The sequence below is a fragment of the Lathamus discolor genome, chromosome 2 (assembly GCF_037157495.1).
Source record: "Lathamus discolor isolate bLatDis1 chromosome 2, bLatDis1.hap1, whole genome shotgun sequence".
NCBI lineage: Eukaryota > Metazoa > Chordata > Aves > Psittaciformes > Psittacidae > Lathamus > Lathamus discolor.
This window is the reverse complement of record NC_088885.1, coordinates 57,524,104-57,551,623: the sequence shown is the minus strand read 5'-3', so window position 1 is coordinate 57,551,623 and position 27,520 is coordinate 57,524,104. Positions and strand designations below refer to the sequence as shown.

General features: G+C 48.0%; 3 protein-coding genes across 9 annotated transcripts in view; all 3 read left to right on the top strand.

Moving 5' to 3' along the window:
• Positions 1-7,762, top strand: part of GJC2 (gap junction protein gamma 2) — a 38,368-nt gene extending 30,606 nt beyond the window's left edge. For all 6 annotated transcript variants that reach the window (XM_065666946.1, XM_065666947.1, XM_065666943.1 and 3 more), the window contains one exon: positions 1,478-7,762. In XM_065666946.1, the coding sequence (XP_065523018.1) occupies positions 1,498-2,745 (1,248 nt within the window). In that variant the 5' untranslated portion in view covers positions 1,478-1,497 and the 3' untranslated portion in view covers positions 2,746-7,762. The remainder of the gene's footprint in view (positions 1-1,477) is intronic.
• Positions 7,763-13,354: 5,592 nt separating this feature from the next.
• On the top strand, positions 13,355-19,833 carry IBA57 (iron-sulfur cluster assembly factor IBA57). Of its 2 annotated transcripts, none has more exons than XM_065666940.1 (3): positions 13,355-13,733; positions 15,461-15,807; positions 17,796-19,833. In XM_065666940.1, the coding sequence occupies exons 1-3, from the start codon at positions 13,444-13,446 to the stop codon at positions 18,185-18,187; spliced, it is 1,029 nt and encodes a 342-aa protein (XP_065523012.1). In that variant the 5' UTR covers positions 13,355-13,443; the 3' UTR covers positions 18,188-19,833. The 2 variants fall into 2 exon arrangements, with proteins under 2 accessions (XP_065523012.1, XP_065523013.1); XM_065666941.1 differs by lacking the exon at positions 13,355-13,733 and adding an exon at positions 15,290-15,310.
• A 1,089-nt stretch (positions 19,834-20,922) lies between these two features.
• LOC136009029 (uncharacterized) overlaps positions 20,923-27,520 on the top strand; it is a 31,203-nt gene continuing 24,605 nt past the window's right edge. The window contains 2 exon segments of the mRNA XM_065669118.1: positions 20,923-20,946; positions 21,600-21,701. Coding sequence (XP_065525190.1) covers positions 20,923-20,946; positions 21,600-21,701 — 126 coding nt within the window.

Below are 27,520 nucleotides of genomic sequence, written 5' to 3'. Positions count from 1 at the left end.
CCATAACACACCATTGCCATGTGCCATCCCATGCTAACTCGCTCCCGTACGTGTTCACGTTCTTGGTTCCTACATCTGCCACCAACATATAAACTCTTTGCGGTTCTGGGTGCAGTGGTAGGTGTCAGTTCACAGATGTGACAGGACACACAGATGCCTAATTTACTGCCTGCCATCAAGTCCCCGTGTGGAAACGAAGTGGGTAAACTCAATAACAAGCTGGAAGATCATTCAGAGAAGGGATGCAGGGGAGCAGAAAGGATGAGCCCATTCCCTGTTGTCCTGGGGTGAGAGCCTCACTGTTCCCTGTCACAGTGCTCTTTGGGTCTGGGTGCTTTCCCTATTGCTCATTGAATCACAGACTGGTTTGGGTTGGAAGGGACCTTAAAGCTCATCCAGTTCCACCCCCCTGCCACGGGCAGGGACACCTTCCACTAGGCCGGGTTGCTCCAAGCCCTGTCCAACCTGGCCTTGAACACTGCCAGGGATGGGGCAGCCACAGCTTCTCTGGGCAACCTGTGCCAGGGCCTCACCACCTAACACTTCCTAATATCTAATCTAAATCTACCCAGCTGCAGGTATCCAGGTATCTTGTCAGGGCTGCTGCCAGTCAAGCAGTAAAATTGCCTTCTGCCCTTAATGATGCCTGGGGTTACCCAAGGAGCCCAGGTTGAGGCCCCACTGCAAGTTAAGCCACACACAAAATGGTTATTACAAGCTCTTCCTCCACAGCTGTCTCCAGGTCTAATAAATGCATGTTTTTCTCTGAAAACTTTTCAAGATTTATTTTTAAAACAATCTGCATTTGATTAAACATTTGTTTTGTTTTGGTTTGTTTTTTTCAAAAGGAACTTAAAAGGGCCATCGGCCTGTAAACATAAATATTCCCATTCTTTTGCTGATTCTTTGCATTTTTCTGGGTTTGCTAATGAAAGATATTTGAGCAGTGGAACTCTGTGTTGTGGACAGCATCCTCTACTCCCATTTTCAGCTCAGGCGCTTGAGCACATGGCATGCAGGCAAGAGATTATCACAAGCCAACCACTTTTTCATGCCTAGGTGGCTTCCATGGCACCTTGCATTCACTTTTACAGTCACCCAAACCCTTCTTACAGCACAGCAACGTCCTGAAACAGGCAGCAAAGTTGGGAACAATGAATCTAGTGGGTGCTGTGGCTTGTTGTGTTATTCATCTTTGTTTATCCAGTACCACTAGGTATCTCTGCCTCCATTCACAGTGGTGCAGCATGTTCCCACACTGGCCACAGCTCATTCCCCGATGCTGCACTCTCGTGGTCAGCCCCATGTCATGATCCATTACAGGTTCCAGGGAGATGGGCTACAGCAGTGAAGGGTGCCTCTTTGAGATAAAATTACTCAATGTGTCACAGATGTGCCAGTGTCACAGCCATATCACTGACTGCAGCACAGATGTTAACTTACAGCTCTGTTATTTATTTCCCCCCTCTTCTTGCAGGTTATAACTGAATAGCCCTTATGACCAACATGAGCTGGAGCTTTCTAACCCGCCTGCTAGAAGAGATTCACAATCACTCCACCTTTGTGGGGAAGGTCTGGCTCACCGTGCTCATCGTCTTCCGCATTGTCTTGACAGCGGTGGGAGGGGAGTCCATCTACTCTGATGAGCAGAGCAAGTTCACCTGTAACACCAAGCAACCTGGCTGTGACAATGTCTGTTATGATGCCTTTGCGCCGCTGTCACACGTCAGGTTCTGGGTCTTCCAGATCATCATGATATCCACCCCTTCAGTCATGTACCTGGGCTATGCCATCCACAGGATCGCCCGGTCGGCAGAGGAGGAGAAGAAGTTCAAGGGATTTAAGAAGAAGAAGCAGTTTGCTTTGAACTGGCAGGCAGTGCGCAACATGGAGGACGCAATGGAGGCTGATGAAGATGAGCCCATGATCTCTGACGACACAGCAGAACGTGAGAAAGCCAAAGCCAAGCCCAAGAGCAAAGAGCAGCAAAAGCATGATGGGAGGAGACGTATCCAAGAAGAAGGACTGATGAAAATCTATGTCTTTCAGCTACTCACCAGAGCTTCATTTGAAGTTTGCTTTTTGATAGGGCAGTATTTACTCTATGGCTTTGAGGTAGAAGCCTATTATGTCTGCAACAGAGTCCCCTGCCCTCACACTGTGGACTGCTTTGTGTCTCGGCCAACAGAGAAGACCATCTTTCTCCTGGTGATGTATGTGGTGAGCTGCCTGTGCTTATTGCTGAACATGTGTGAGATGTTTCATCTGGGGTTTGGGACCATCCGAGACGCCATTCGCAACCGGAAAATCAACAGCTTCAGGCAACCCCCGTACAATTATGCCTACCCAAAGAACATCTCCTGCCCTCCTGAGTACAACCTGGTAGTGAAATCAGAAAAGTCCACCAAGATCCCCAACAGCCTGATGGCTCACGAGCAGAACTTGGCTAACGTTGCTCAGGAGCAGCAGTGCACCAGCCCGGATGAGAACCTCCCGTCAGACCTGTCCACCCTTCACAAACACTTACGAGTGGCCCAGGAGCAGTTAGACATAGCATTTCAGAGCTACAGCAGCACCCAGGGTAACACACAACCTTCTCGAACCAGCAGTCCTGCCTCGGGTGGCACAGTGGTAGAGCAGAACAGAGCCAACATCGCTCAAGAGAAACAAGGTGCTAAACCCAAGGCCAGCTTGGAGAAAGGAAGCTCAAGCAGTAAAGATGGAAAGACATCTGTATGGATATAGCTTTGTCTAAAAGGAGAGAGGGCAGTGTGAGTGGGAGCTTTATTTTGGTTTGTTTCTGTTTTTTTGGTTACTGCATTCATTTCACAGGGCACAGGCGCAATTTTTATATGAGAGTCAAGAGAGAAAAGGAGTTTCAGACCCTTTTAGTGCTGTCTTCCAGTGTGTTAACAAAAGACATTTCTTCCCTTTTTCCAACACGTTCTCCAGCTGGCAACCTCCAGTGAGAAACAGCAACCCCCCAACATCTCCTACCCTTTCGGTCACCACTGGAGCCCCCAGCAGAGACTGGACAGCATGTTATAATGGGAAGAGGAGCTGCTGGTGGCTCAGAAGAGAAGTCAGGCCAGCAGCGAGCAGCTCTTCTCCTGCATGGCAAGGCTAGAGTGCTGTAGGTCAGGCAGTGTTTAATTACTAAATATCCTTAATCAAAATTAATTCCTGATCCCTTGATAAACAAAAAAACCCAACTGACATATTGCATGAACCTTCATGACACACAGCTGATGTCCCACCTGAACTGTTAAATGCTCTAGCAGGCATCGCTGGAAATGAAGGCATTGCTGGATGCTGCAAGCCACAAGCTGGTACCCACATCAAGTTATGGGGCAGAAACACAGTGATTGCCTTACACAGGGAAACCTAGCTAGCACAGCGTGAAAGTTTTTGTCTTTTATTCCTCTGCATCAAAGCAATAAGCAAAATGACCAAACACTACACAGCAGGAGCAAGCAGTGACATAGCATCATACCGGTGCCTGTGCAGCACTTGCTACAGATGTGACGGAATCATTGCAGTTCCACTCTTTTCAACAAACTGCTGCTTCACATCACCAGAAAGTGCCTCTATGCAACCAGGAAAACAAAACCATAAAGGGTTTAGACTTCTTTATTTGCTGAATTTTACTAGAGACTGGAAGATCAGTGTTGGCAAACTTGTTTTCCTGTTTAATCAAACCCTTATAAATAGTGGCAGATGACAGGTCTATGCATGGTGTGTGTATACATGTACGTATATATACAGCCACATATGAACATGTGTGTGTGCATATAGACATACATATATATATATATATAAATGTAATATCAGCCCTCTGGTAATTTTACAGCCCTCCACCTCCCCTAGGAAACCCAGCTGGTCCAGGACTACGGCTGATTGCATCCTGGAGCAGCCTTTGGGCTTCTACCTTCCAGCCTTACCCGGGGAACTGGCAGGTTTCACACACTTGGTTGGGGGTCCTTAGCAATGTGATCTGGCTTCAGTGGGGGCAGGACCAGGACAGTAGCAAGAAGTTTTCTCCCTAGTCCATGACGAGATTTTTTCAGCTTGGCTTGGTTTTAGGGTGGTTTTCATGCATCTACAGAGTCTGGGAGCATGTTAAAATCAAGCTGCAGAGCAACAAGGCTCCTGCTGGTGCCAAGGATGTGCTTTTTCAGGGTGGTTTCATCCCATGTGTCTTGTACAGCTGCTGGGCTATGGCTTTGTTTCCTTCCAGTAACACAAAATAGAAAACATCATCACTGTGAGCACAAGGAGCATGTCCTTGTGCTTATTCCTGCCAAATAGTAGAGGCTGAAACCAGTAACTGCCCGATTCTGTCATGTATCAGAACTGGTCTGACCCCTGAGATGTTCCCAAGATGCCTGTGGCTTGGCAGATGCTCTCACAGCCTCCCAGGATTCCAGTGATTGATTCACCGCCATGGAGAACCCAAACAGGCAAAGCCTCCAAGATCTAACCTAATGCAAAAAAGTAAACCCACAGAGCTGTCCTTATGCAAGCTGTTCCCTCAGGGCTGTGCCAGCCACACAAAGGCTCATGCAGTTCCCCATGCCAGTATTTCTGATCCATTTGGATCTTCATGACTTCTCACTGGGCACCTTTCTCATGTCCTTAAGATCAGTCCCTGAAAGTCCTGAGGATGCCGGTTTTGAAGGTGGCTGGGCCCTTTGGCCACTCTGGGGAACAGGCAGAGAACTTGGGAATGGCCTTCAGCTCCTGGGAACCTCAGCTGAGCTGTGCCATGCCATTAGAGTACAGTGCCAGCAGCAAAAAAGTAGGTTTAAAAAGAAAGCAAAAAAACATCCTATGAGATACTCAGCTGAAAATACTTAGTATGGCTTCGCATAACAGTCTGGGGAAGTTTCAGGCTTGCTGAAAGGCATTGGTAAAATGCCATGGTCTGCTGAAGGCATTGGTAAAATGCCTGGAGTACTGCCTGCTCCAGCTGTTAGGGATCTTCTCCTTGAAAATGGACAACTGCATCCATGAAGAGGACCAATGCATCCCCCCAGCATCAACAGTCAGTAGTAACATAACATTCACTGCACACAAGGATGGCCCATGTGCCATGAAATTTGCATGAAAGGCTCAGAAAGCTCACACCACAGTGGTGGGGAGACAAACACACCCAACTACACTGTTTATCCTTGTTCTTTGTTTGGGAATGTGTGCTCCTTCTGGGCCGGGGCTGTGCTGTGCAATGCAGGAGAGGCTGTTTGCTGATGGTGCTGCTGTCATAAAGACAAATACATGCAGGTCCACAGACCAGGGCTGCTGGGGGGGGAGAGAAGAGGTGCTGCTGGGTAGAAATTTGTTCCTTAATAATTACAACGCTTGTCCTCCACATCAATTCGACTTCTCTTTTACTGCCAGCCCTGTTCCCCACGGGAAACAGTGTGTATTTAAAGTCATGATCCCAAGAGAAAGATGGAAACTCTGATGGCTGGATGCTGCCTGGGTTTTTCAGATTCCTTCCTGATAAGCAGCAGTATCACAGCCCCAGATAAACTTGTCCTTCCCATGCAATGCTGTAAGGCCCAGTCCTATGCAGGAGCCCGGATTTTGGATTGTTCCTGCCCATAACAGTGAAACTTTCTTTAGCCCCAGCCATGGCATGAGCATTTCCCAATGACTCACATCAGCCCCTCAGCTCCTGTTGACCTGTGGATTCACCAAGTCACCAAACAGAGGGATAGGCATGTGCCTCCCTTGCTCTTGCTTCCAGAAGCCATCCTGGCCAATACCTCAAAATGGGGAAAGCAGGGGGCAGATTTTAAGCCAAAAACCCCAGAACCTGGTCACAGAGACTTGACTGACTCATTAAACCTATTTTATACAGCAGGGCTATATCCCCTGCCCCAGTGATACAGGTGGCCAGTGCTCAAGGGGAGATCCTAGGGCTCCATGACTGCAGGATCAGAAACACTCAGAGCAACAGGGCTGGAAAGGACTACAGCTCTTCTTGCCAACTTGGCACCATCAAATGTCTCCTTAATGGCTAACATGATGCCCCCTTGCTGCAACCCGTCATGTCTCCTCTCCTCAGCAGACATGGAGAATGTCTCATGCCTTTAATGTCTGCAGAAGCTTTCAGGTGTTTGAAGGCTGTTTTTATCTTCCTCAAGTCTGCTGTCAGCTAAACAACTCCAGTGTCATCAACTTCTATCCAAGGGCTGCTTTCCTAGCACGGTCTTCCTTGGTGTCTCTGAACCGCCAGCAGCCAGGTCACATCTTCCCACTCTGCTCCTCTTTATTCACGCATCTGCCACCCTGGTCCTCCCCAAACCCCCATCTTCTGCAGACACGGGGATTGCTCCCCTCTTCAGATGTGGGCTTGTACAGTCAGAATCTTCCTGCCATCCTTCAAACTGCCTTTTAATTTTCATACCACAGTAAGGGGGGTTTGAGTGGTCTATTGGTCTGCAGCAGATTTGCAGCCTCCTCCTGGCTGGTGTCACCATGCATTTAATACGCACACACTATTTTCCAAAGTAAGAGTCAATAATTGCAATATTGATGAGTACTAGAGCCAGGGCAGAATCTTGGGCAATCAATACAACCTACTCATTGGGCAGGGAGATAGATAGGGTAACTGCTCTCTCAGCCATCCTTCCAGCCAGCCCTGCTCATCTATCAGGCTTGAAATGCTTCTTTACATAAAATGCTTTCCGAATGAGAGCTAATCTTGCTTCCCCATGTTTTCCAAGTATTTTGACAGGGACAGAAGCACAAAAGCACATTCCTGGCAGGATTGCTGTGGTGTTGTCGGCTGCCTGGGAGAGAAGCAGTTTCCTGCAAAGTCCCAGCCAGCCTGGAGGACACTGCTGATTCCTCTGACCTCAGTTCTGCCAGATCACATCTGAGCCATACACAGAAGCCAGCACGAGTCAGAGAGCCCCAGAAATATAAAGGATTATTATTATTATGTATACCGAGTTGCTCACTTTCCCCCTTCCTCCTTCACTCCTTGGACTCTAAAGCATGTCAGGTATTGCATCTTTCCACCAAGTCACTGCCACAAAGGTGACAGACATGAATTAATGTCTCTGCAGAAGTGATGACTTTCAAGGAAAGAGCAAAGATCCCTTATTTTATTGTGTCAGTTTGGGAAGGAAAAAGATAGAGAGGCAAAATATGCATAACCACAAGCAAGATTCCCATCACAACCATTACAAACTAAACTGGCAGCTGAAGGAATTTCAAGTAGATGGCAGAAGGCAGAAGAAATGCCAGCAGTATAATTAATGCTTTGCTTTTTTTTCTTCAGAGGATAGTAGTTTTGTTCACACACAAGAGGGGTTTATCTTTGTAGCTGAACTAATCATAAATGTTGACTCTCTTGCTAAACTTAGTCGGATTAAGTGCCCACACTTATATTTCTATTCTTACCATTCAGGGCCAGGAATGTCCCATGTAAAAGCCAGATTACCTTGTTGCTTGCATTGCATTCCACTGGGAAATACTTGAACTTAACTCAAGGCCATAACCAGTCTGTGCTGTTACAAAGTTTCTGGGATTGTTTCTGTTGTTCATTTTTTAATGTACTAACTGTATTTGCAGTAGGAATTTTTTGAGTATGAGGTTGAATCTGTAAGTATTTTTCAGTGTAAATGTTACATCTGGACTGTAATTAGAAAATTAAACACTGCTCAAAAGAGAAAGATACATCAATCCAACTCTTCAACTGGCTATTCCACATCCATTACTAATAAAACAGAATAAAAAATTTTGTTACATATGTAAAGCGTGTGATGTTTCTGTGAAAAGGGCACTGAGTTGATGACAAGAAATTCTTCTCAATCTATTATTTGCCTGTTTTCACCATGTAGGAGCTTTATTTTCCCAGATATGGCTATAAATCACTGCAAAATATTTTTGCCTTAAGGAGCAGTTGACCTTCTAGTTGTTTGGGATGTGTTGTCTCTCTGATGAATCACTGCCTACAATTCCTTCAGGCACAGAGATGAAACTCCTTAGGAAAGCCTCTACATTCAAAAGCAAGAAAACTTTGCAGAACCTGGGAGAAACTGATTTGAGCTGAGCAAACAATGGGAAAGCACTGGTGAGAAAGCATGCAGTTCTGAATGACCTCAGTCTTTGCTCTTCCCATTAAATCACAGGCATGTTCACCCACAACCCCTGTCCAAACAGTCTTCAGGAAACAAATTCTGGACAGGAACTTGCAGGTTTTTTCTGTTTCTCTGGCAGTTCATAGGATCATAGACTTACAGAATCCTAGAATGGTTTGGGATGAAGGAGACCTTAAAGCTCATCCAGTTCCAACCCCCTGCCACGGAGAGGGACACTTCCCACTAGAGCAAGTTGCTCTAAGCCCTGTCCAACATGAACACTGCAAGGATGGGACAGCCACAAATTCTCAGGGCAACCTGTGCCAGGGCCTCACCGCTCTCATAGTAAAGTTGTATCTTTGCAACTTCTTTGGCATGAGCAGGACTAGTTCCCACCAAGAGATAGATAATAGGATCCTCTACGATGTCCACAGGAAAGGTCAATAGTCAGAAGCACTTCAGCCTCATAAGTCACATCCCCGGCAGTGCTCCATGAAACACACAAAAGAAGGGAAAACACTGCCAAATAACAAGATGTCCTTCAAACCAGCAAAGTCTGAGCAATAACATGAACTTGTCCTTGCTGTTGGCTGCTGGGTTGGTACCAGACTTATTCGGACATAGAAGCACCCCTGTGTGGCTGACCTTAGCTTGATGTGGCTGCTAGCCACAGTCATGCAGGAAAAAACCCTGTAGCAAGTCTTCCTCACTAGCAGCCTTCATCCCTTGAAGCCAAGCTCACTCCAGGTCTCTGAGCCCCAGCCCATGGGCAGTCCCATCCTGTCCTGATGGCTTAGGGGACTGGCATTGGTGGGAAATGAGTGAGTGAGAGGGAGGGAGGGAGGAGGGAGGGAGGGAGTGAGGGAGTGAGTGAGTAGCAGACTAACCTCTTGTCCCCAGGTCACCTCCAAATTGTCGCTGATAGTGTGGTGTGGACAGTGCCCACAGAGGGAGAACAGGGTGACAGGGCCCCTTGAGCCTAATGCTCAGTATGAAGGAGGAATGGCAAAAGCAGCCTGTATTTTCGGAACAGAGCAGTTGCAAAACCTCTCATTTCTTTAGACAGCCAGGCTAAAAATACCACTGACTTTCCAGCGTCCCATTCTCTCTGGAACCTCAAGATTCATCTATTTCATTAGTTGCTCCATGCTGCAGGCAGTATTCCTGTCAACAGCATCTCACTAGCCACTAATCACTCCCCCTAGGGAAATGCTAGTAACAGCTTTACCTTCATTTTCAGCCCCACTAGCACAGAACAGCCCCCTTGGTGTACGGACTCACTCCTTGCAAACTCAGCTGCCACTTTGCTTTACATCTGTGTTCAGCCCATTGTCCTTGCAATTTCCCCCCTATCTTCACTGGCCTTTGCATTGCCCAGGCCAGCCACAATCCATGTTTTCCTCTCTAAGATGGTGGGATATTGTCCCCCTGCCAGAAGTGCTGCTATGGTTTACCACAGTCCCACATCCTGGCTAGTGGCTGCCTGCAACTGACCTCCCAGAGTGTAGCTTCAGGAGTACTTAATGCCCAGGGTTAGGGTTGAGTAACTGCTGCTTATGTGGGTTTGTGGATGCGAGTTTTTGCTTAGCACCTCGTGAAAAAGCTGGAGCAAATTCTAACAGTGCTAACCCTCAGGGCTGGCTGCAGAGAGACAGCAGTTATCTCCACTTCATGCTAGTGCAGATGAGTTTTGGATGAAAAAATGCCTAGGATGAGCCCTTGCAGGTGGGAGTTTTGGGCTGTCCTGCTGCCACAGAGGCCAGCAAGCAACAGACACAGCAGGGTTTCTGGCAGTGGGGGAGCAGAGAGTGGAAAACTGATGGAGCAAGAGGCTGATGCAACTGCCGGGGGACCAGTGAGGAACAGGGGGAGAATATCTGTCCTTTTTTCACCATTTTTTTAGCTGTGAGAAGGGTTTCTGGTTGACCCGAACACATGCCTGGATGAGGGATCTGAGGGGGGATTTTGGAGGAGGTTCCCTTTGGGATAGGGCTTAGCCAGGGATGTTGCATCTTGTCACACTGCCACCCTGTGCCACCAGCTCTCCTCCAGCAAACACCACTAGAAATGAGAAAGCTGGTGGCGATGATTCATCAGGCTATCGAATAAGGGAGAAATGTACATTTCATGGTCTCACCATGATGTGGAGAGCCTTAGGTACGGAGGAGAGACTGATCTCCACTGTCATTAGATGTCCCCAGGAGCTGGTCCCCCCTGGACTACTTAGAGTCCATGGCAAGAACGGGCACTTCCTCTATGTAGCTGATGAGATTCAGCTTACATAGAGGGCCTCGCATGAAGACTCCTGAAGTGTCTTTTTATCTCCATCACCTACAAAGGAGACCAGCCCACTTGGGTGTGGATGTCCACATCTGGATAGATGAATCCTATATAGGAGGGCTTTTACCTGGTATAAAATAAGATATTTGATACCAAAGACTCTGGCAGTATTCAACTGAGTATCACAGAGAATTTGCTTTACAAAATTCTGCCTGCCTCTGTGAGTCTGGCTCAGCATCTAGGACATTTGATGCTCCTCAACCGCCTTCAAAGCATAAGATGTGGAGAAAAGAACTGAGGGGACAGACTCATTTTATCAGGCTTTCCTTTTCGTTCAGTTGCTGAGCTGAGACTGGTTTCAGAAGGCTGGAAGGAGAGGATCTGTGACCCTGTCTGGGAGCTTTAAACACAACAGTCAAGTTCATGTAACACCATGCTTGCTGCTTAAAGCACAGCAGGTCAGATGCAATCTCTGCTCCAAACACAGATAGCAGCAAGAGATATGACATTACTCAGTCCCACAGTATTAGTCCAGTGGAAGAATATCACTCAAGGGCAGTATTGTTCTCATGAGCAAAGGCAGAAGGATCTGATCCCACCAGAGATGGGTCCTGCTGTGCTAGTGGGGTTTAAAGTCCCTCTAACTGCATCCAAAGAACATTGAGCCATGGATGTGGAGGACAGGGAAGAATCACCCAGTGTCTGCCAAATTAATCTGATGGAAAGCTCTACAAATCATGTTGTCCCTCTGACCAGGTTTCAGGTCCTCTGCTTTTAGTTATGACAGACATACACAGAGTGAGAGTTGGCACAACACCCTTTAGACATTCAGCGTTGCAGGTCTTGACCATGCTATGGCTTTCCTTAAATCATTCCCTGAGCTAATTTAATACACTATACTGGTGGAGTTGTAGTTTCTGACCAGTGAAGCATTTAAACACTACTTTACTGGCACCATAACTCTGTGCTAAAAGAAAACCCAGAGACAAGTGTGTAAAAGCTGTAGGAAGTAGAAAACCACATAAAGGCTCGAACTGGCTTCCTGTTTCTTTCCCATTTTCACTTTACTTTCCATTGTCATTCTCTCAAATATGCTGTGTGGGGTCTGATACAACATGCATGATGGTTACACATGCATGGACATGCACTGAGATGACAAAGGGCTGCTTGTGGCATGGCCACTGCCTGTCCCCAAATCTTGGTGGGATGTGGCACCAGGTAAGGAAGAGCCAAAGCTGGACCCAGCTGCAGACCCATGGTGCCTCAGCCCAGCTATGCTTCCAGAGTCCTGACTTTCCCTCTTTTCCTGGAATTCTGAAAAGCAAAACACACACAGCTCCCACTCTTGGCACATCCCCACATCCAGGGAGTGAAACACACCATAGTGGGCATCAGCTCTCTGCATCTTCAGCCCTGTTTTTTCACTCACAGCATTTGCTAGCAGCCAGCAGAGCATGTTCACATGCCAAGGTCACCTCGAATTGCATCCATTGCCTGTCTTTTATTTCTCCACCTGCTCTTCCTGTGCAGCTGCCTGACAAGTGTTGCCTTTGAGCAGGCCCAGTGCTGAACTCGGGGCCGCATCGCCTGTCACCGCTGGGAGCAGATCTGTCCCTGCACGCGTAGGGATATGTGATAAGGTTATCACTGCTGGGGCACGCAGGGAAAGCCTGGTCCTGCCCAAGGGCAAACTGGCTGATCATTCTCTCTGCTACTGTCACATCTGCAGCTCCCAAAACACCAAGCAGCTTCACCCAGGGTTTTAGGTTCTGTGGGTTTTCACCAGTGGCTGGCACCAGCTCTGCCTGTCCCAGTGAACACTGATGGCTCCTTTCACAAGGTTCGCATTGGGTCAGCTGAGCCCCCTCCCTGTAGAGATGCACGTGTGCTGCTGTTGACAGCAGCAAGGAGCAGAATGGCCTTAAAGCAAATTGCAGCAACTGGAGAAAAGCAATTACAGATGACAGGCATGACTCATGGCCATTTCTTGAACTGTGGGATGAATTCCAGCATAAGGAGCTGCAGCCAAACCTGGGGCTACCAAGGCCCTTCAGAGCTCACTTCTCATAGGGTTAACAAATGTTCAAGGGGCAAGCGAACAGCATCTTCAGCCTCATACTAATAACATGGGGATTTTGTGTGCAGCACTGCTTAGTAGATATTCCCACTTCCAAACACTTACTGTTTATTGTAAAACAGAGCTACTGACAGTTTACCCAAGAGTGTTAAAAGAGGATAACAGAATCATAGAATGGTTTGTGCTTCAAGGAAATCTTAAAACTCACCCAGTTTCAACACCTCTGCCACAGACACGGTCACCTTCCACTAGAGCAGGTTGCTCCAAGCCCCATCCAACCTGGCCTTGAACACTGCCAGGGATGGGGCAGCCACAGCTTCTCTGGGCAACCTGTGCCAGGGCCTCACCACCTTCAAAGGGAAGAACTTCATCCTAATACCTAATCTAAATCTGTGCTCTTTCAGTTTCAAGCCATGCCCCCTTGTCCTATCACTACGTGCCCTTGCAAAAAGGATGGGGCAGCTCATGGATCCTACAGGAGCAGAAACAATGCAGCATTACAGTGGAAACCAGAAACCTTCGGAGCGTTTTCCAGCCTGTTAGCCACAGTTTCACCGAGGGAGCACGGGTGCTACCCTACGTGCCCGCGGTCCCCAGGGTATTAAAGGCTCAGCGGGGAAGGTCTGAGTAAGTGGGCAGGAATTCGCAGAGCTGGGCAGAGGTGGCCTGAGCAGACCCTGGGTGCCCGCACAACGAACCGCGGGGCTTGGGCGCGGTTTAGGCCGCTTGTTCCGCCAGCTGCATGGCTGGGGGCACCCGAAGGTGCTGCGGTCGCGCCGTGCAGCCGCAGGGCCCCCACAGCCGGCGGCGCTCACCGCCAGCGCCCCAATAGCCGCTACCACTCGCCTCGGCGGGAGAGGGCGGAGCCCGTGGCGGAGGGGGGCGGAGCCCGCCGGCAGGCGGCGCCCTACTCACGGACACACAAACCATGGCGGCGGCGGCGGCAGCTGGCGGCGGCGCGCGCCTCTGACAGCTTTCGGCCTGGCCGCCGCCATGTTGGTGAGGGCGCGAGCGGCGGCGGCGGCGACAACCAGCCTGCCCGGTATGCACCGGTTGTGGCGGGGCGGGGGGAGCGGGGCCGCCGCCTGCTTCCCGCTGCGCCGGGCGCTGTTGGACGTGCGGGGCGCCGAGACCGCCGTTTTCCTACAGGGGCTCCTCACCAACGACGTCACGCAGTTAGTCGCGGGGGACGGCCCCCCCGCCGCGCCGGCCCTGCCGCGCGCGCTGTACGCGCATGCGCTGAACGTCCAGGGCCGCTGCCTGTATGACCTCATCCTGTACAGGTGAGACCGACCGGAGGGGCGGGGCTCGGAGGCGGCGCGTACTGTTAGCGTGGAAACGGGGCCGCGCCGTGCGGGCGCGCTTCCCCGTGCTCACAGGGACACCGCCGTCTCCGAGGAGTTTCTCGCTTGCCTTAGTGCGCCAAAAAGGCCTTTGCCCCGTGTATTTTTCATCACTAGCAGCCTTCTCGGTGAGTCACCTGCGCAGAAAAGTACCATGATCTTAGTATGGTTAAGGCAGCCCTCAGGGCAGGCCCTGGGCACAGCATCTGAGGGTGTATTTGGGACGTATCTGAAATGAGTAGTTTGTGCTGTCTCACAGGTGCCATAGTCACCGGCAAGGCAGCATGACAGCCACATAGTAATTATACCAGATAGCCACCTGCTGTAGGTGTGGTGTTGGTCAGTGGGAAACCGGGGTCATGCAAACTGTTGGGTCAGGTTAAAGGCATAGCTAATGGGAAGCAGAGCTGAGCGAAGCTTCTCCTCCTGCTGAAAGTTGCCTTGCTTTAGATCTTAGAATCACAGACTGGTTTGGATTGGGAGAGTCCTTAAGAGCTCATCCAGTTTCAACCTGCCTGCCATGGACAGGGACACCTTCCACTTGACCAGGTTGCCTCAAGCTCCGTCTAACCTGGCCTTGAACACTGCCAGGGATGGGGCAGCCACAGCTTCTCCGGGCAACCTGTGCCAGCGCCTCACCACCCTCACAGGGAAGAACTTCTGCCTCAGACCTTCCTAAGATCTCCTCTCTGTCAGTTTAAAGCCATTCCCCCTTGTCCTGTCCCTACCTGCCCTTGTCAAAACCTTCCACTTTCTTGTCAGCCCCTTCAGGCGTTGGGAGCTTCTCTAAGGTCTCCCTGGAGCCTTCTCTTCAGCCTGAACAAACCCAGCTCTCTCAGCCTGTCTCCATAGCAGAGGTGCTCCAGCCCTCGGAGCATCATTGTGGCCTCCTCTGTACTCACTCCAACAGCTCCACATCCTTCTTATGTTGGGGGCCCCAGAACTAGACACAGGAGTGTGAGGGGGATTCCCACGAGAGCACAGTAGAGGGGGAGGATCCCCCTCCCTTGACCTGCTGGTCACGCTCTGGGCATGTAGCCCAGGTCATGGCTGATTTCTGGTCTGCAAGTGCAGACTGCCGGGTCATGGTGACCTTCTCATACACCAGCACCCCCAAGTCCTTTGTCTCAGAGCTGCTCTCAGTCCAGTCTCCTGCAGCCTTTTTCTGTGCTTGGGATTGCCCTGTCCCAAGTGCAGGAGCTTGCACTTGGCATGCTTGAGCTTCATGAGGTTCAGACTGTCCCACCTCTTCAGCCTGTCCAGGGGCCTCTGGATGACATCCCTTCTCTCCAGCGTGTTGTCCGCACCACACAGCTTGGTGTCTTTGGAAACTTGCTGAGAGTGTGCTTGATCCCACTGTCCATTGCTCCTGACAAAGATATTGAACACCATGAGGAACACCACAGATAGGCATGAATGTTTGAGAAGACTGCGTGGTCAGACTCATTTCTGTCCCCAGGAGAAGTGAAGGCAGTATTTGCTAGAAAAAAGAAGAATGGATGGCTGAAAAAGTTCAGGTATTTTAATACAGGGAGTCGAGTGTGTGCTGGTAGCCTTCGGTGAAACTCCGCAGATCTCTGGCTGTGCACCAGGATTGAGATAAACATATTGGCTTCCACTGCTGTGGCGGTTTGTTTTTCTAACCTTGTCGGTGTTACTTTTTTTAGGCTTCATGAGAGTCCAGAAGAAGAGCCTCACGTCCTGCTGGAGTGTGACAGTGGCGTGCTGGATGCCATACAAAAACATCTGAAACTGTACAAGATCCGGAGGAAAGTAAACATCGCCCCTTGCCTTGACCTCTCTTTGTGGGCCGTCATCCCTGGGGAGCAGGCTGGAGACATTGCCAGTTCCCTTGCAAAATGTGCAGACCTGGCTCCAGTTTTAAGTCCTGACCCCAGAACAGAAGTCATGGGCTGGAGAGTTATCACAAAGAAAGGAGTGAATCTGTCAGAGATTATCCCTGGGAGTCATGTTGGAAACATTCAGGATTACCACAGGCACAGGTATAAACAAGGTAAAGCCAAGATCTGTTTTGCACTGGATTTGAGGATTATTTTTTTTTAAGGTATTATCATAGTTTCATATTATGAGAGTCCAGATGCTGATCTAAGACAGAGGAATAAATTATAAAAGCTGCATTGGTCGATGTGTTTTAACTTGTTAGTAAGTACAGGTATTATTTGCTACTTTGAGAGGGAAAAAAAGTGATTTGGTAGTTATAATTCTGTCTGGTGGCAGAATCTGGGTACAATTTCCTAGGGTAGCAGGTCAGGAATGCTAACAGCAAAAGAAAACCAGGATCATTCATTTTCTTAGAGGAAAACTTGCATGGCTTGAGTAATTTTGATTATTTTGGGACAGTCTCTGTGTTTTTCTCGTTGCTAAGGAAGGAGAAGAAAACACTAACTTATTTTCTTAAAAATATATGAATGGATGCACAGAATTAACTCGGAGGTGGAGGGATGTACGCTTGGTTTGAGAGGGAGCTCAGTTCTGGAAGCCCCCGTGCCTGTGCAGTGCTCCTACTGATTTTACTCTGTACATGCAGATAGTGGCAAATAAGATAATAAATCGATTGGATAATAAGTCAATTGGCAGACTGAAAGATGATGATCCTCTGCTAAACCCGAATCCATCTGGTTGGGAAAAGCAAGCTGTTAATGGATCAAACTGGGCTAGCCTCTGTGCTGCCTCCCTGAAACAGCGCTCGTCTTGCTGCACTGCTGCAAAAGGCTGGGTCCAGCACTGATTAAAAAAAAATATAATTTTTTTGTGTCATTGGTCAAAAAAGAAAGTCTAGTTATACAGACATTTGGCATTTGAGCTTGAAGAAAAACAGTTGGCTAATTTGTGTTCTTCTGAAGAAAAGAACTCTTACTGATATTAATAGAGGGATTGACATTTAATTGACATGGAAAGAGCAATCTTGGCAGGCTTGAGAAGTGGGCCTGTGCGAATCTCATGAAATTCAACCAGGCCAAATGCAAGGTTCTGCACATGGGTCAGGGCAATCCCAAGCACAAATACAGGCTGGGGGAGACTGTATTGAGAGCAGCCCTGAGGAGAAGGACTTGGGGGTGTTGGGTGACAAGAAGGTCACCATGACCCAGCACTGTGTGCTGCAGCACTGAAAGCTGTTGGAGCAGGTCCAGAAAGAGGCCATGGAGGTGCTCTGAGGGCTGGAGCACCTCTGCTATGGAGACAGGCTGAGAGAGCTGGGCTTGTTCAGCCTGGAGAAGAGAAGGCTTCGGGGAGACCTTAGAGCAGCTTCCAGTGCCTAAAGGGGCTGACAAGAAAGATGGAGAGGGGCTTTTTACAAGGACAGGTAGGAATATGACAAGGGGGAATGGCTTTTTTCCTGGGTTCAGCTACCAGCTGGGCCTAAACCACAGCTTTAAACTGAGGGAGGGGAGAATCAGATGAGAACTGAGGGAGGGGAGAATCAGATGAGATCTGAGGAAGAAGTTTTTCCCTGTGAGGGTGGTGATGCCCTGCACAGGTTGCCCCATCCCTGGCAGTGTTCAAGGCCAGTTTAGACAGGGCTTGGAGCGACCTGGTCTAGTGGAAGGTGTCCCTGCCCAAGGCAGTGGGGTTGGAGCTGGATGCTCTTTAAGGTCCTTTCCAACCCAAACCATTCTATGATTGTATGATTAAAATCCACTTGCGGGGTTAGAGTGAGCAGGATTTAGCATTAATGCCTTTGGATGGATTCTGCATCATTCTGGATGCTTTGAGTTTTCACTGGTATGCTTCTGAGGTGCTGTAAGCTTCATAAAACCAGATTCCAGTGCAGTTCTGTTTACGTTTCAAGAGGAATCTTTGCTAACTGTTTATAGCTAATGATTTTGCTCAGGCCCGCACCAGAGTTTTTGGAAGTTTGTTATTTATCTATTGTTTCTGTGGGCGCCCTTGCTTTTATAACTTACGGAGGAAGCATGCTGCAGGAATCTTAAATACTGAGGAATTTTCCACATTTACCTGTTGGTTTTACTCTTTTCCTAGGAGTTCCTGAAGGTGTGAAAGATCTACCTCCTGGTGTTGCCCTCCCACTGGAATCAAACCTGGCCTACATGAATGGCATCAGCTTCACCAAAGGCTGCTACATTGGACAGGAGCTGACAGCCAGGACCCACCATGTGGGTGTCATTCGCAAGCGGCTGCTGCCAGTCCAGTTTCCAGCTCCTCTTCCCACAGACAGCATTCCCGAGGGTGCCGATATTGTAACTGAAACGGGAAAGTCAGCCGGCAAGTTCCGGTTTGGAGGAGGTGAACTCGGCATAGCTCTTCTGAGGTTAGCTAATGTAAATGAAGCTCTCTACCTAAATAGTGGAGGTGATAAAGTAAAGCTCACTGCAAGTATACCTGAGTGGTGGCCGAAAACTGCTAGCAAATAAATGAGGAACCAGCATTTGCCTTATTGAGAATGTATTTTGTGTGATATATTTGGGAAGGTGGCTTTGCCTTCAGCTGTTGTTTGTGGTGCTTGATGTGGGGAGTGTGTGACAGGATTCTTGAAATTGGGACTAAACAGCAGGAACCCAAACCTGAGGATGGGAGGATAATTTAAGCACTGTGGAGAGACCCACAGAGCAAGTGCAGGGAAGCACACTGTTTCCTGTGAGTACCCTGTATTTATTTAGGGGGTGTTGTGTCGTTGGGTTGGACGCCACCTGAATTTTCAGGCCACTGGTCACTCAGACTCTGTCCTGTGCAGGGTGTGGGGTGCATTCAGACTGAAGCGGATAATGGGAGCAGGAGTTTCCCATTGCACTGAACTTTTCTGTTAGAAATAACCATTCTGTGATATTATTATTTTTTTTTTAATGAAGAGCATGCTGCTCATACCTCATGTAAGATACATACTCAGGCTTAAGTGTTCACTGCAAATTGAGCTGCTTCTTAAACTTGCGGATAGGGTGTGCTAATTGCATTCAGGAAGAGGAATACCTTCTTCTTCACATTTGGGAACTTGATTTGAAGTCCTCCTTGGTAGGAAAGCTCTCCAACTTCTTGATCCCATGCTCTGCTTCAACGCCAGCAGAGGGAGTGCAGGCAGCCCCAGCTGGCTCTTCTGCTGCCCTTGATCTTGGTCAGCCAGGCTTCCTTCACCTACTCAACTGTTTGGGAGAGGAGAGGAATATTTTAATAATAATTTAATAATTTGTGCTGGTGCGTGCCCTGGGGTGACTATTATATTGGTGTACTGGTGCGTAGCAGAATAACTTCTTACCAGAAGCATGTGCCTGCCAGTTGCCAGCAACAATTGAGGGGTTGGGTTTTTTGGCATCTCCATCTTTGCTCTGTCCTGTTGTAGAAAAATCCTCCAAACTTTCTTGCAGCTTTTGGCAGGGGTTTTCTTGCTCCCTCCACAAAGCTGAGGAAGGGATAGCCTGTCGCCATCTCAGACCTTTGTTTCTTCCCTCAGCATTCAGATGAGGTCTCTGGAGAAAGAGTTAATGCCAGACCTTCTCTCAGCTCAGCCTGGGGTTCCTGAGGGAGGATATGCACCCCATTCACTTCTCTGGCTGCTTCCCACTTCCCTTGTACTCAGCACCGCTCCCTGCTGCTGTCTCCAGCTGCGCTCTTCTCCATCCACCATTCCCTGCGGGTTTTCACAGCAGCCCAGTACCTCAGGATTTCTGTGCTGCATTTTTCTGGCTCCCACTTCTCGTTCATCTTCATGCTTTTCCTTGTTTCTGCAGTCTGTGTTCCTCTCTGCTTCCTCACAGCCAACCAGCTCAGTGCCTCCTAACCCTGTCAACCTGCAGCAATTTATAGGAGCCCTATGTATTTTTGTATTTTGACAAACCTGTTACCAATGGCGAGTGTGTACAAGGGCATGATGAGAGCTTAGCAGGAGAGATCCCGTTCTGACAAAAGAAAAAGCCCCTCTTGCAGGTGCATTTGTAACAAAAACCATCTGAAGCGCATTCTGCCACTGTTCCAGTGTCACTGTAAAGGGAACTTGTCTCTGAAAAATGCGTATATTGGTTAAAAACAGGCTTGCTGTAAAATAAATCTGTGAAATACTGCATTAAAAGTTCATTGTATCAGTAATTTGTTACTCACCTGAAAGAGACTCTACCTTGTGTGAAGACACACCACACAACGCTTTTTGAGGTAGCTTGCTGACAAGAAACGGGTCTCACACTGTTTATTACCCCTTTGTCAGGTTGGAGACTTAACAAAGTCGTTCTGCTGGAAAAATAAATGGCAGTGCAGTGCTTTGTGCTTTCTGGATCCTCAGACTGTGACAAAGGCAAGACTGTGCTGCTTGCGTTGATGCTGCTTTGCCAGGAGCAGCTTTTCCTCTGTCTCCCATTGTGCAGTCTCCTCAGAACAGTTGTATTGTACTGGTATGCATGCAACCTGAATAAACACAGTGTTTATTCTGTTTGGGGAAGCCCTGAATCTCTTCTGCTGCCTTCTTAACGCATTTTTAAACACACGTTTGCCTTAGCATATTTAAAAGGTTTTTCTGTTGCGAACAGCTGCAGGTTACAGATGTGCACTAGATCACTTCAGAGAAAGGATATGGCAGAAGTCAGAGAGGGCAGCCCCAGTCTGCATTATCCTTTCATTCGTCAGTCTCCCTCACTGCCAGCTCCTCACCACCAGCCATCATCAATGGCTTTATGTGGTGAGCTTGGGTTGGAAGGCCAGGGTACAGCTGTGTAGGTGCAAGGTGGATTTTGCAGAGGTGTCTGCCTTGCTCCTGATCCCCAACAGAGCAAACCTCCTTCAGCAAAGGCGGGACTGAGCGAAGCACAGTGAGGAACTCACCACTGACCAGACAACAAGGGATGGATAACCACCCACCCACTCACCACGTAAGCTGAAGGGCTGCAGTGTCCTCAGCAGCACATTTAACACCTGCTGCTGTACGAAGGAGGAAACATTGAGAAATAAAAGGACAGGTTGGACGGGGCTTGGAGCAACCTGGTCTAGAAGGTGTCCCTGCCTGTGGCAGGGGGTTGGAACTGAGCTTTAAGATCCCTTCCAACCCAAACCAGTCTGTGATTCTATGATAAAACACCACACAGCCTCTCCGCCACGCCGAGAGGGAAACAAGACCCTTTTGTGGTGCAATTCTGTCAGCTTTTCGTGCCTTCCTCAGCACGGGACGAGCATGGCGGCTAAAGGGGGCTGTCAGGTAACCTGCTCAGCTGCCCGTCTAATATTTACTACAGCTGGAAAACAGAGGCTCTGCTCTTCGAGAGGCTAATCCCTTCCTGACCCTGTTGTTTTGGCCCTTCCCTGCGCTGTCTCCGCTCCACCTCACTCCCCTCCGCCTGCCGGCTCCCCCGTCCCGGTCCACAATGGTTCCCCCCCTCCCCTTTCCAGCCTCCCCCCTTTTCCCCCGCGCAGTGGTTTCTCCCACCGACGGCCGTTGGCTGGGTGCGCGCTGAACTCCCCCCCGCCACCGCGCGGGCTGGCACGCGGGAAGCGGAGCGGGGCGGGGGTGTGTGCTCGCGCCGGCGGCCGTTGGGGCGGCTGCAATGGCCGGGGCGGTGCTGGTCCCTCATGGCGGGAGGGGGAGGGTAAGATGGTGGCGGGGCATGCCCTGACTCTGGCCGTTCGGCCTCACGGGGCTTCCCGGGCGGAGATGAGGTGAGGCGAGGCGTCAGCGCTGCCGCCCCGCCGCCGGGACGGGGCTGCGGCCCGGGCCCGGGCTGTAGGGGTGAGGGGTGGCGGGACGGTGTGAGGGGAGGAAGCGGGCGGAGGAGATGCGGCGGGTCTGGTGGGGTGAATCCCAGTGGCTGTTGTTAGGGCAGGGCCGTGAAATAAAGGGCATGTCTGTGAAAGCCCAAGGCGCTGTTACACTTGGCTGTGGTACGCTGGCATTTCTGTGGGCGCTGCGGAGCTGCAAGAGCCGTGAGTGGGGCTGGCACGCTAAAAATAACCGAGGTTTGTGCACGGGGAGAGAGCCGAAGAGCTGTGGAGTAAGCGTTACACAGCCTGCAGTCCCCGCAGGGTGAGGCAGCAGCCCTCTTCGGGGGCTGTGAAGGGAAGTTACACTGAAGTGTTTGGCTTCAGGAAAAAGGTTCTTTTTTTGCTGACTTTTTTTTTTTTTTTCTGCCAGATTTCTCCCATTCCCCGATATTTTTATTTATTTTTTATTCCCCTTTTCAGCAGTTCTTGATTTAATTGCTACAGTTTTTACATTTCCTCTTACAGTAAAAAGCCTCCCAAAAGCTGCCCTGGTGTGGGGAAGGGTCCGGAAGAATGACTGCTAATACTTTAGTGGATAAGCAGGTGTTCTGCTGCGTTATTAACATCGCTGCAATCTGCTGGTTTAAGTGTATTATTACTCGCATGAATTCACACTCCTGTGGCCAGGTTGCTGCTGGGAGCTTCTGTGCGAGCATCATCTTCACGCTGAATTACTTGTAGTTATCAAGTTTAAAACGCCCTTATAAATATTTGTACATTGATATTAATGTTCTCAGTGTAGGTGTTGCTGAAACCCTTGACATTTTCAGGGGATGTCCAACGGTGCAGCTAACTACTACTTGCAGCTACTTCATAGGAGGAGGGTTGTGAGGACAGTTTCTGCTGGATGGTAGCAAAGAGATACACTGCAATTTGACTTCAAACTGTTCTCTCAACAGTTTCCCTGTACAGTGTTTTGCTTTCACATAGATGGTGAGCCCTTTGGAAAAGGTCGTCTTGTTCTTTCTGTTACATAGTGTTCCCTGGCTAGTGCAAATGATTTATGCCTAAACTGGTTTTGTGGAGTGGTGTCTGGGTTTCCTCCCATTCCCTGTGTCTTGTTGAGGCCAAAGGAGTGTGTAGTGCGCTGTCAGACTTTACATAGGGGTGAGGGAAGGGGCTTTGCAGAGCAAAGTGATGTTGCTGTGACTTAGTGAAAATGCCTTGGGAATGGAAGAAGGCTTTGCAGAAAATGGTAATATATTTTTTCTTCCCCTCCCTTTTAGGATCCTTTGCCTGTGGCCTGCCTATATTAAGCTACTGAAGAACTTAAGCCTAAGAGGTTTTCTCATTTCCACTGTAACGCTTGTAGCTTTTGCCCAAGCTTTCTCATATTCTGTGAGATGGATTTAGGGGCAATTTTGTTGTTCAGGATGAACGACATCTTTTTAGGTTTAACTCAAATGACTTAAGTGTATGTTGACGGGCAGCTTGAAGGTCTTTTGATGGGAAGACAGGAGCAAAAGTAGTGGGTGCATCGTTACCAGTGACAAAAAACATTATTATTTTTATGTAGAGATACCGAAATCACAAGAGATGCCAAACTTGTCATAAGAGCTCTTGTACTGTTAAATACAACATCATTATGCCTATATTGTATGTGTATTTAGAACCATTAGCATTTCCTCTCTGGGTTGTCAGGAAGTTGACAGCTTAAATGGTTTTGAAAGCCTGTAACCACCTCGCAGTAATTGCTTAGAAACGACTTCTTGTGTGGGAAGGAGAAGGTGCATTTCAAAACCTCCCACAGGCTTTTCTTCTTTCCTGGAATAGAACCAGAGAGATTTCCCATCTGAGAAGAGTTTCCTGGCTAAATAAAGCAGTAGGTCTGTACTTGCTAGCCTCTGCATGAAGCAGAGAGATCCCAAAGCTCATAGTGCAGTCCTGGATTCCCTGTCTCGCTGCTCCTGCAGAGGAAAAAACTACAATTCCCATAGTACTTCCACATACTGGTACTTCAGTGACATCAGACATTACATGGCTGAGACTGGTTGTAAGGAAAGAAGACCCAAAATGTAAGCTTGGTGTTTCTTTCACTTCTGTGGCAGGGCTTTTGGCAGTGTGATCTTTGCTTGCTAGGGGAGGATTTCAGTTGCTGCAGAGGTGTTTGAAAGGGTGTGTATCTGAAGAAAACATGAAGTGACTTGTAAGGGCAAGCAGTTTGTACTGTTACTCATAGTGTTGCTGCAGCTTGGAGACTCCTCTGTCTAGGAATAGCTGTGTGGAGTAATTGCTTATTGCCAGTGCTGCTAGTTTGTCACGAGGGGTTGTTTCCTTGCCCACAGCCTGAAACCTGCTTGCTGCTTTTCTGCTGTTTTTGTCCTGCAGCTTCAAGGGGTGGAGGAAGGACGCTACTCACAGCTTGGCAACAGTTTCTGTGTGCGCCTAGTAACTGAGGCGTGTAGCGTGTCCCATGGCAGCGATGTTAGGGGAGGTAAGCCAGGTGCGGCCACAGCACTGGTTCAGCACATTGCGGCTATGTGGAGGGGATCTGCTGCTGCAGAGCTCTGATGTGTACAACTGTCGTGCTGGAGTGCCTGTGCTGCTGCTGCTTCCCAGGGGCCTGCGTTGGTGGGAGGAAGGCTGGCAGGGAACAGCCGAAGGTAACATCTGCGCAGGTTTGGGTTGGTGGAAGCTGATTCTCGCCACGGGGTGAGATTTACATGGGTTTTATTCCTCTGGAGGGGTGCTAGGTGCATGGAGTCTTGCTGGTGTTTCAGAAAGCTGGGAAATAATCCAGCAAAGAGATTTCTGCAGTGTAATATTTGCTTAGGCTGCCATAGTGCTGTAGTTTAAAGTAAATGTAGTGATTTATTTGCCTGATAGTGCCCAGCCTTTCCAGTGCTTGTATACCAAGACTGCCTGACAAAAACATAGTTTTCCCAACATAAGGCTCTCATGTTGACCACCAGAGTCCTAACAGGAGCAGTGAGGAGAGACTTACAGAGTGGATGGGAAACTTTGGAATGCTTGCCATCATCCTTTCTCTGAGAAATGTACATTTCAGGCAGGTAATAGATCCCCTCTCATTTCTCCTTAGAAACAGTTTAGATACGTAGAATGACACTGTGCTGTGTTTGTTCAAGTCTGCAGGTTTGAAGTCATCTGCTTACTACTTGAGTTTCACAAAGTGAGAAGCAGGTCAAGTAGGAAAAGTAGCTGTATATCTAATCTTGGTAGTCATGAAATTACGATACAAATCTCTGTATAATGATACACAGTGAGCAAAAATGCTTGTGCAGCTGATTAAAAAAAATATTTATTTTGCCACATATGCCTGTTTGTAACTTCAGAGTTTGTTTTTACACATTCAGTAATGGCTGATTTCATCATTTTTGTTTGTTTAAAAATATATTTGGGAAGACAGGTTGATTTACTGGAGCTTAAACTGTACTAGGTATTCCATCTGTCAAAATGAATCTGGAAAAAATATTTTTGAAGTGTTCACCCGCAGGTTGGATGGGGCTTTTAGCAAACTGGTCTAGTGGAGGGTGTCCGTGCATGTGGCAGGGGGTTTGGAACTGGGTGAGCTTTAAAGACCCTTCCAATCCAAACCATTCTGTGATTCTATGATTCTTTGAACTTCAGCTGGAGTTTTATATTCTTAAAAAAGTTTATGGTGAGAGTATGTTAATACCAATAATCCTGTTTTACAGCAACACATTTAGAAAAGACATAATCTACAGGTCATGCACTTGAGCTGCCTTTGTATAAGTTAACTCTAAAATGAGCAGAAGTTCAGTTAAAAATCTCTGCACCTGTTTGTTTAATAGCCCCTTGTGTTTCCCTGGGCTACCAGGAAATAATGGGGTGTGACATGTGGTAAAGAAGCAGAAGTGAAGGTGAATGTATAGAGGTTGCTGTCATTAAGATTCCGTGTATTTCTTTAGAGCCTGTGGAGCACTTTAATTACATTATTCAGATACTTAAACGTGTATTTGCTGACTAGATACTTTAAGTGTTGTAGGCTGTTCAGTAATAGGTGACTTACAGTAGCTGTCTCTTACCACTTTTGTAAAGCTTTCCTTTAGCAGTCCCAAATTAGAACTTTACAATAATGACATGTTGCAGCCAAACTGTGCTCGCTGTTTTTTAAGCTTCATGTCAGTATTTCATGAAGAGTGGTTTACTGTTTGAATTAGGGATTAGGTTCTTAAAGCTTTCATAAACAAAAATCAGCCTCTGAAGCTCCCAGAGTGAGAGCAGGCAGCTTCAGTCATTTTTAACTTGAAATAGTAGGACTGCAGTGTTGGAAGTACTTGTGGCCTTGGACCACAGTAAGGGTGCTTGTAGATACGCAAAAATTAACATTAAAAACATTGTCAATACCCTTTCTTTAATAGTTTATACGGATTGCATATCAGGGCTTTGTTTCTAAGCTGCTTGCTGGCAAGTTATTCCTTATTGATAAGGCAAGAATTGCAGTAAGTGAGGAAGTTACAAATTGAATTTCTGAAATTACTGACTTTAGGAAGGCAGAAGGTATGGTAGCTGAACATACGTTGCCACAGTTCCCAGAAGATAATTCTGTGTTGTGTGGTTTCCCAAGTGCTTAATGTGCTTATTTTCTTGTCACTGACATCCTAAGTTTTCATATAAATGTTGCAGAAATGTTCTGTGTGCTTAGCTTGCTTTTTTGTTGTCTCAAGAAGTACCTCACAAAGGTACTGATAATGCTTTGTGATAGTGGATTTGAGGAGCAATTGGGAATCTCTCCCCCAGCAAACTTACTGCCATGCAGCTTTGTAAAGCAGATAGGCCTAAATATAAAAAACCTGAAAGAAGTTCAAAATGGGTGTGTGAAAGAGAAGTCTGGGTCTTTAGACTGAACTGCAGTTTTCCCATCTAACCTGATTGTGGAACCTGCAAACCCTCAGGTAATGCAGGTGGATGTTTTTAGGCCTTCCTCATGATCGCCCTACAATACTAAGGTAATGTTTCAAATCGTCTGGGTTTTTTTTTTTTCCCTTTTGAGGACTAGATGAACCATAGCACATGGAATTGCAAAACCTGGAACTTAGGTACTCGTTCACAATGGCATCAGTGTGTGTACACAGGCACGCTGTGACTCTTCTGGAAGTGCAACCTGAATCCACCTGAAGTTACTTTGAAAAGTAGGCATTCAGATAAGCAACATTTGCATTAACCACAGAAGAGTAATTCAGATTCAGGCTTCTGTTTCTGTTTGGTCAGTGGAAGAAGACTATGGAAAGTGTATGTGTACATATATGTGCAGGGAAAATGTTACTATCCCTGTCTTCACCCAGGAACCAGGGTATGTGGGGGCAGAAGACAACAAAATTAGGGTGAGGGTAAATGTTTTGAGAAGGATTGATATTTACAAGGTTTGTTTAAAGATTCTCGTGATAATTTTAATAAGTGTTGATGGGAAGATGAGTGGACACTTCACTCCTGAGAAAAATTAGGGGGATTGGTTTTTTCGGCATATTGAATGGTTCTGTTGTTGAGGAATCTGCCGTTCCTCCAGTGAGCTTTGAACCATACATCAAATTCAGCGAAATAGGGGAGAGGTGGGTGGACGTCTCAGCAATAATCACCCTCACAGGGGAGAGACCCACGTCAGTGTCCTTGCAGAGAGAAAGGCTTCTGCATGTTTGTAAGTGCCTGGTGTGACCTACTTACCCAGTCATATCACAGTGGGCTCTTAGCTGGTTGCCGTCAGGATGAGTAGAATCATAGAATTATGGAATAGTTAGGGTTGGAAAGGACTTCAAGATCATCTAGTTCCAACCACCCTGCCATGGCCAGGGACACCTCACACTAAACCATGTCACCCAAGGCTCTGTGCAACCTGGACTTGGAACACCGCCAGGGATGGAGCATTCACAACTTCCTTGGGAAGCCCATTCCAGTGCCTCACCACCCTTACAGTAAAGAACTTCCTCCTTATATCCAGTCTAAACTTCCCTGTTTTAAGTTTTTACCCTTTACCCCTTGTCCTGTCACTACAGTCCCTAATGAAGAGTCGCTCCCCAGCATCCCTGTAGGCCCCC

What these genes read in the sequence shown, in the direction of transcription:
- IBA57 (XM_065666940.1), top strand. Translation starts at nt 13,444, where the DNA reads ATGTTGGTGAGGGCGCGAGCGGCGGCGGCGGCGACAACCAGCCTGCCC. An exon ending in TATGACCTCATCCTGTACAG is followed by an intron (nt 13,734 to 15,460) that starts GTGAGACCGACC and finishes TACTTTTTTTAG; the next exon opens with GCTTCATGAGAGTCCAGAAG. An exon ending in CAGGCACAGGTATAAACAAG is followed by an intron (nt 15,808 to 17,795) that starts GTAAAGCCAAGA and finishes CTCTTTTCCTAG; the next exon opens with GAGTTCCTGAAGGTGTGAAA.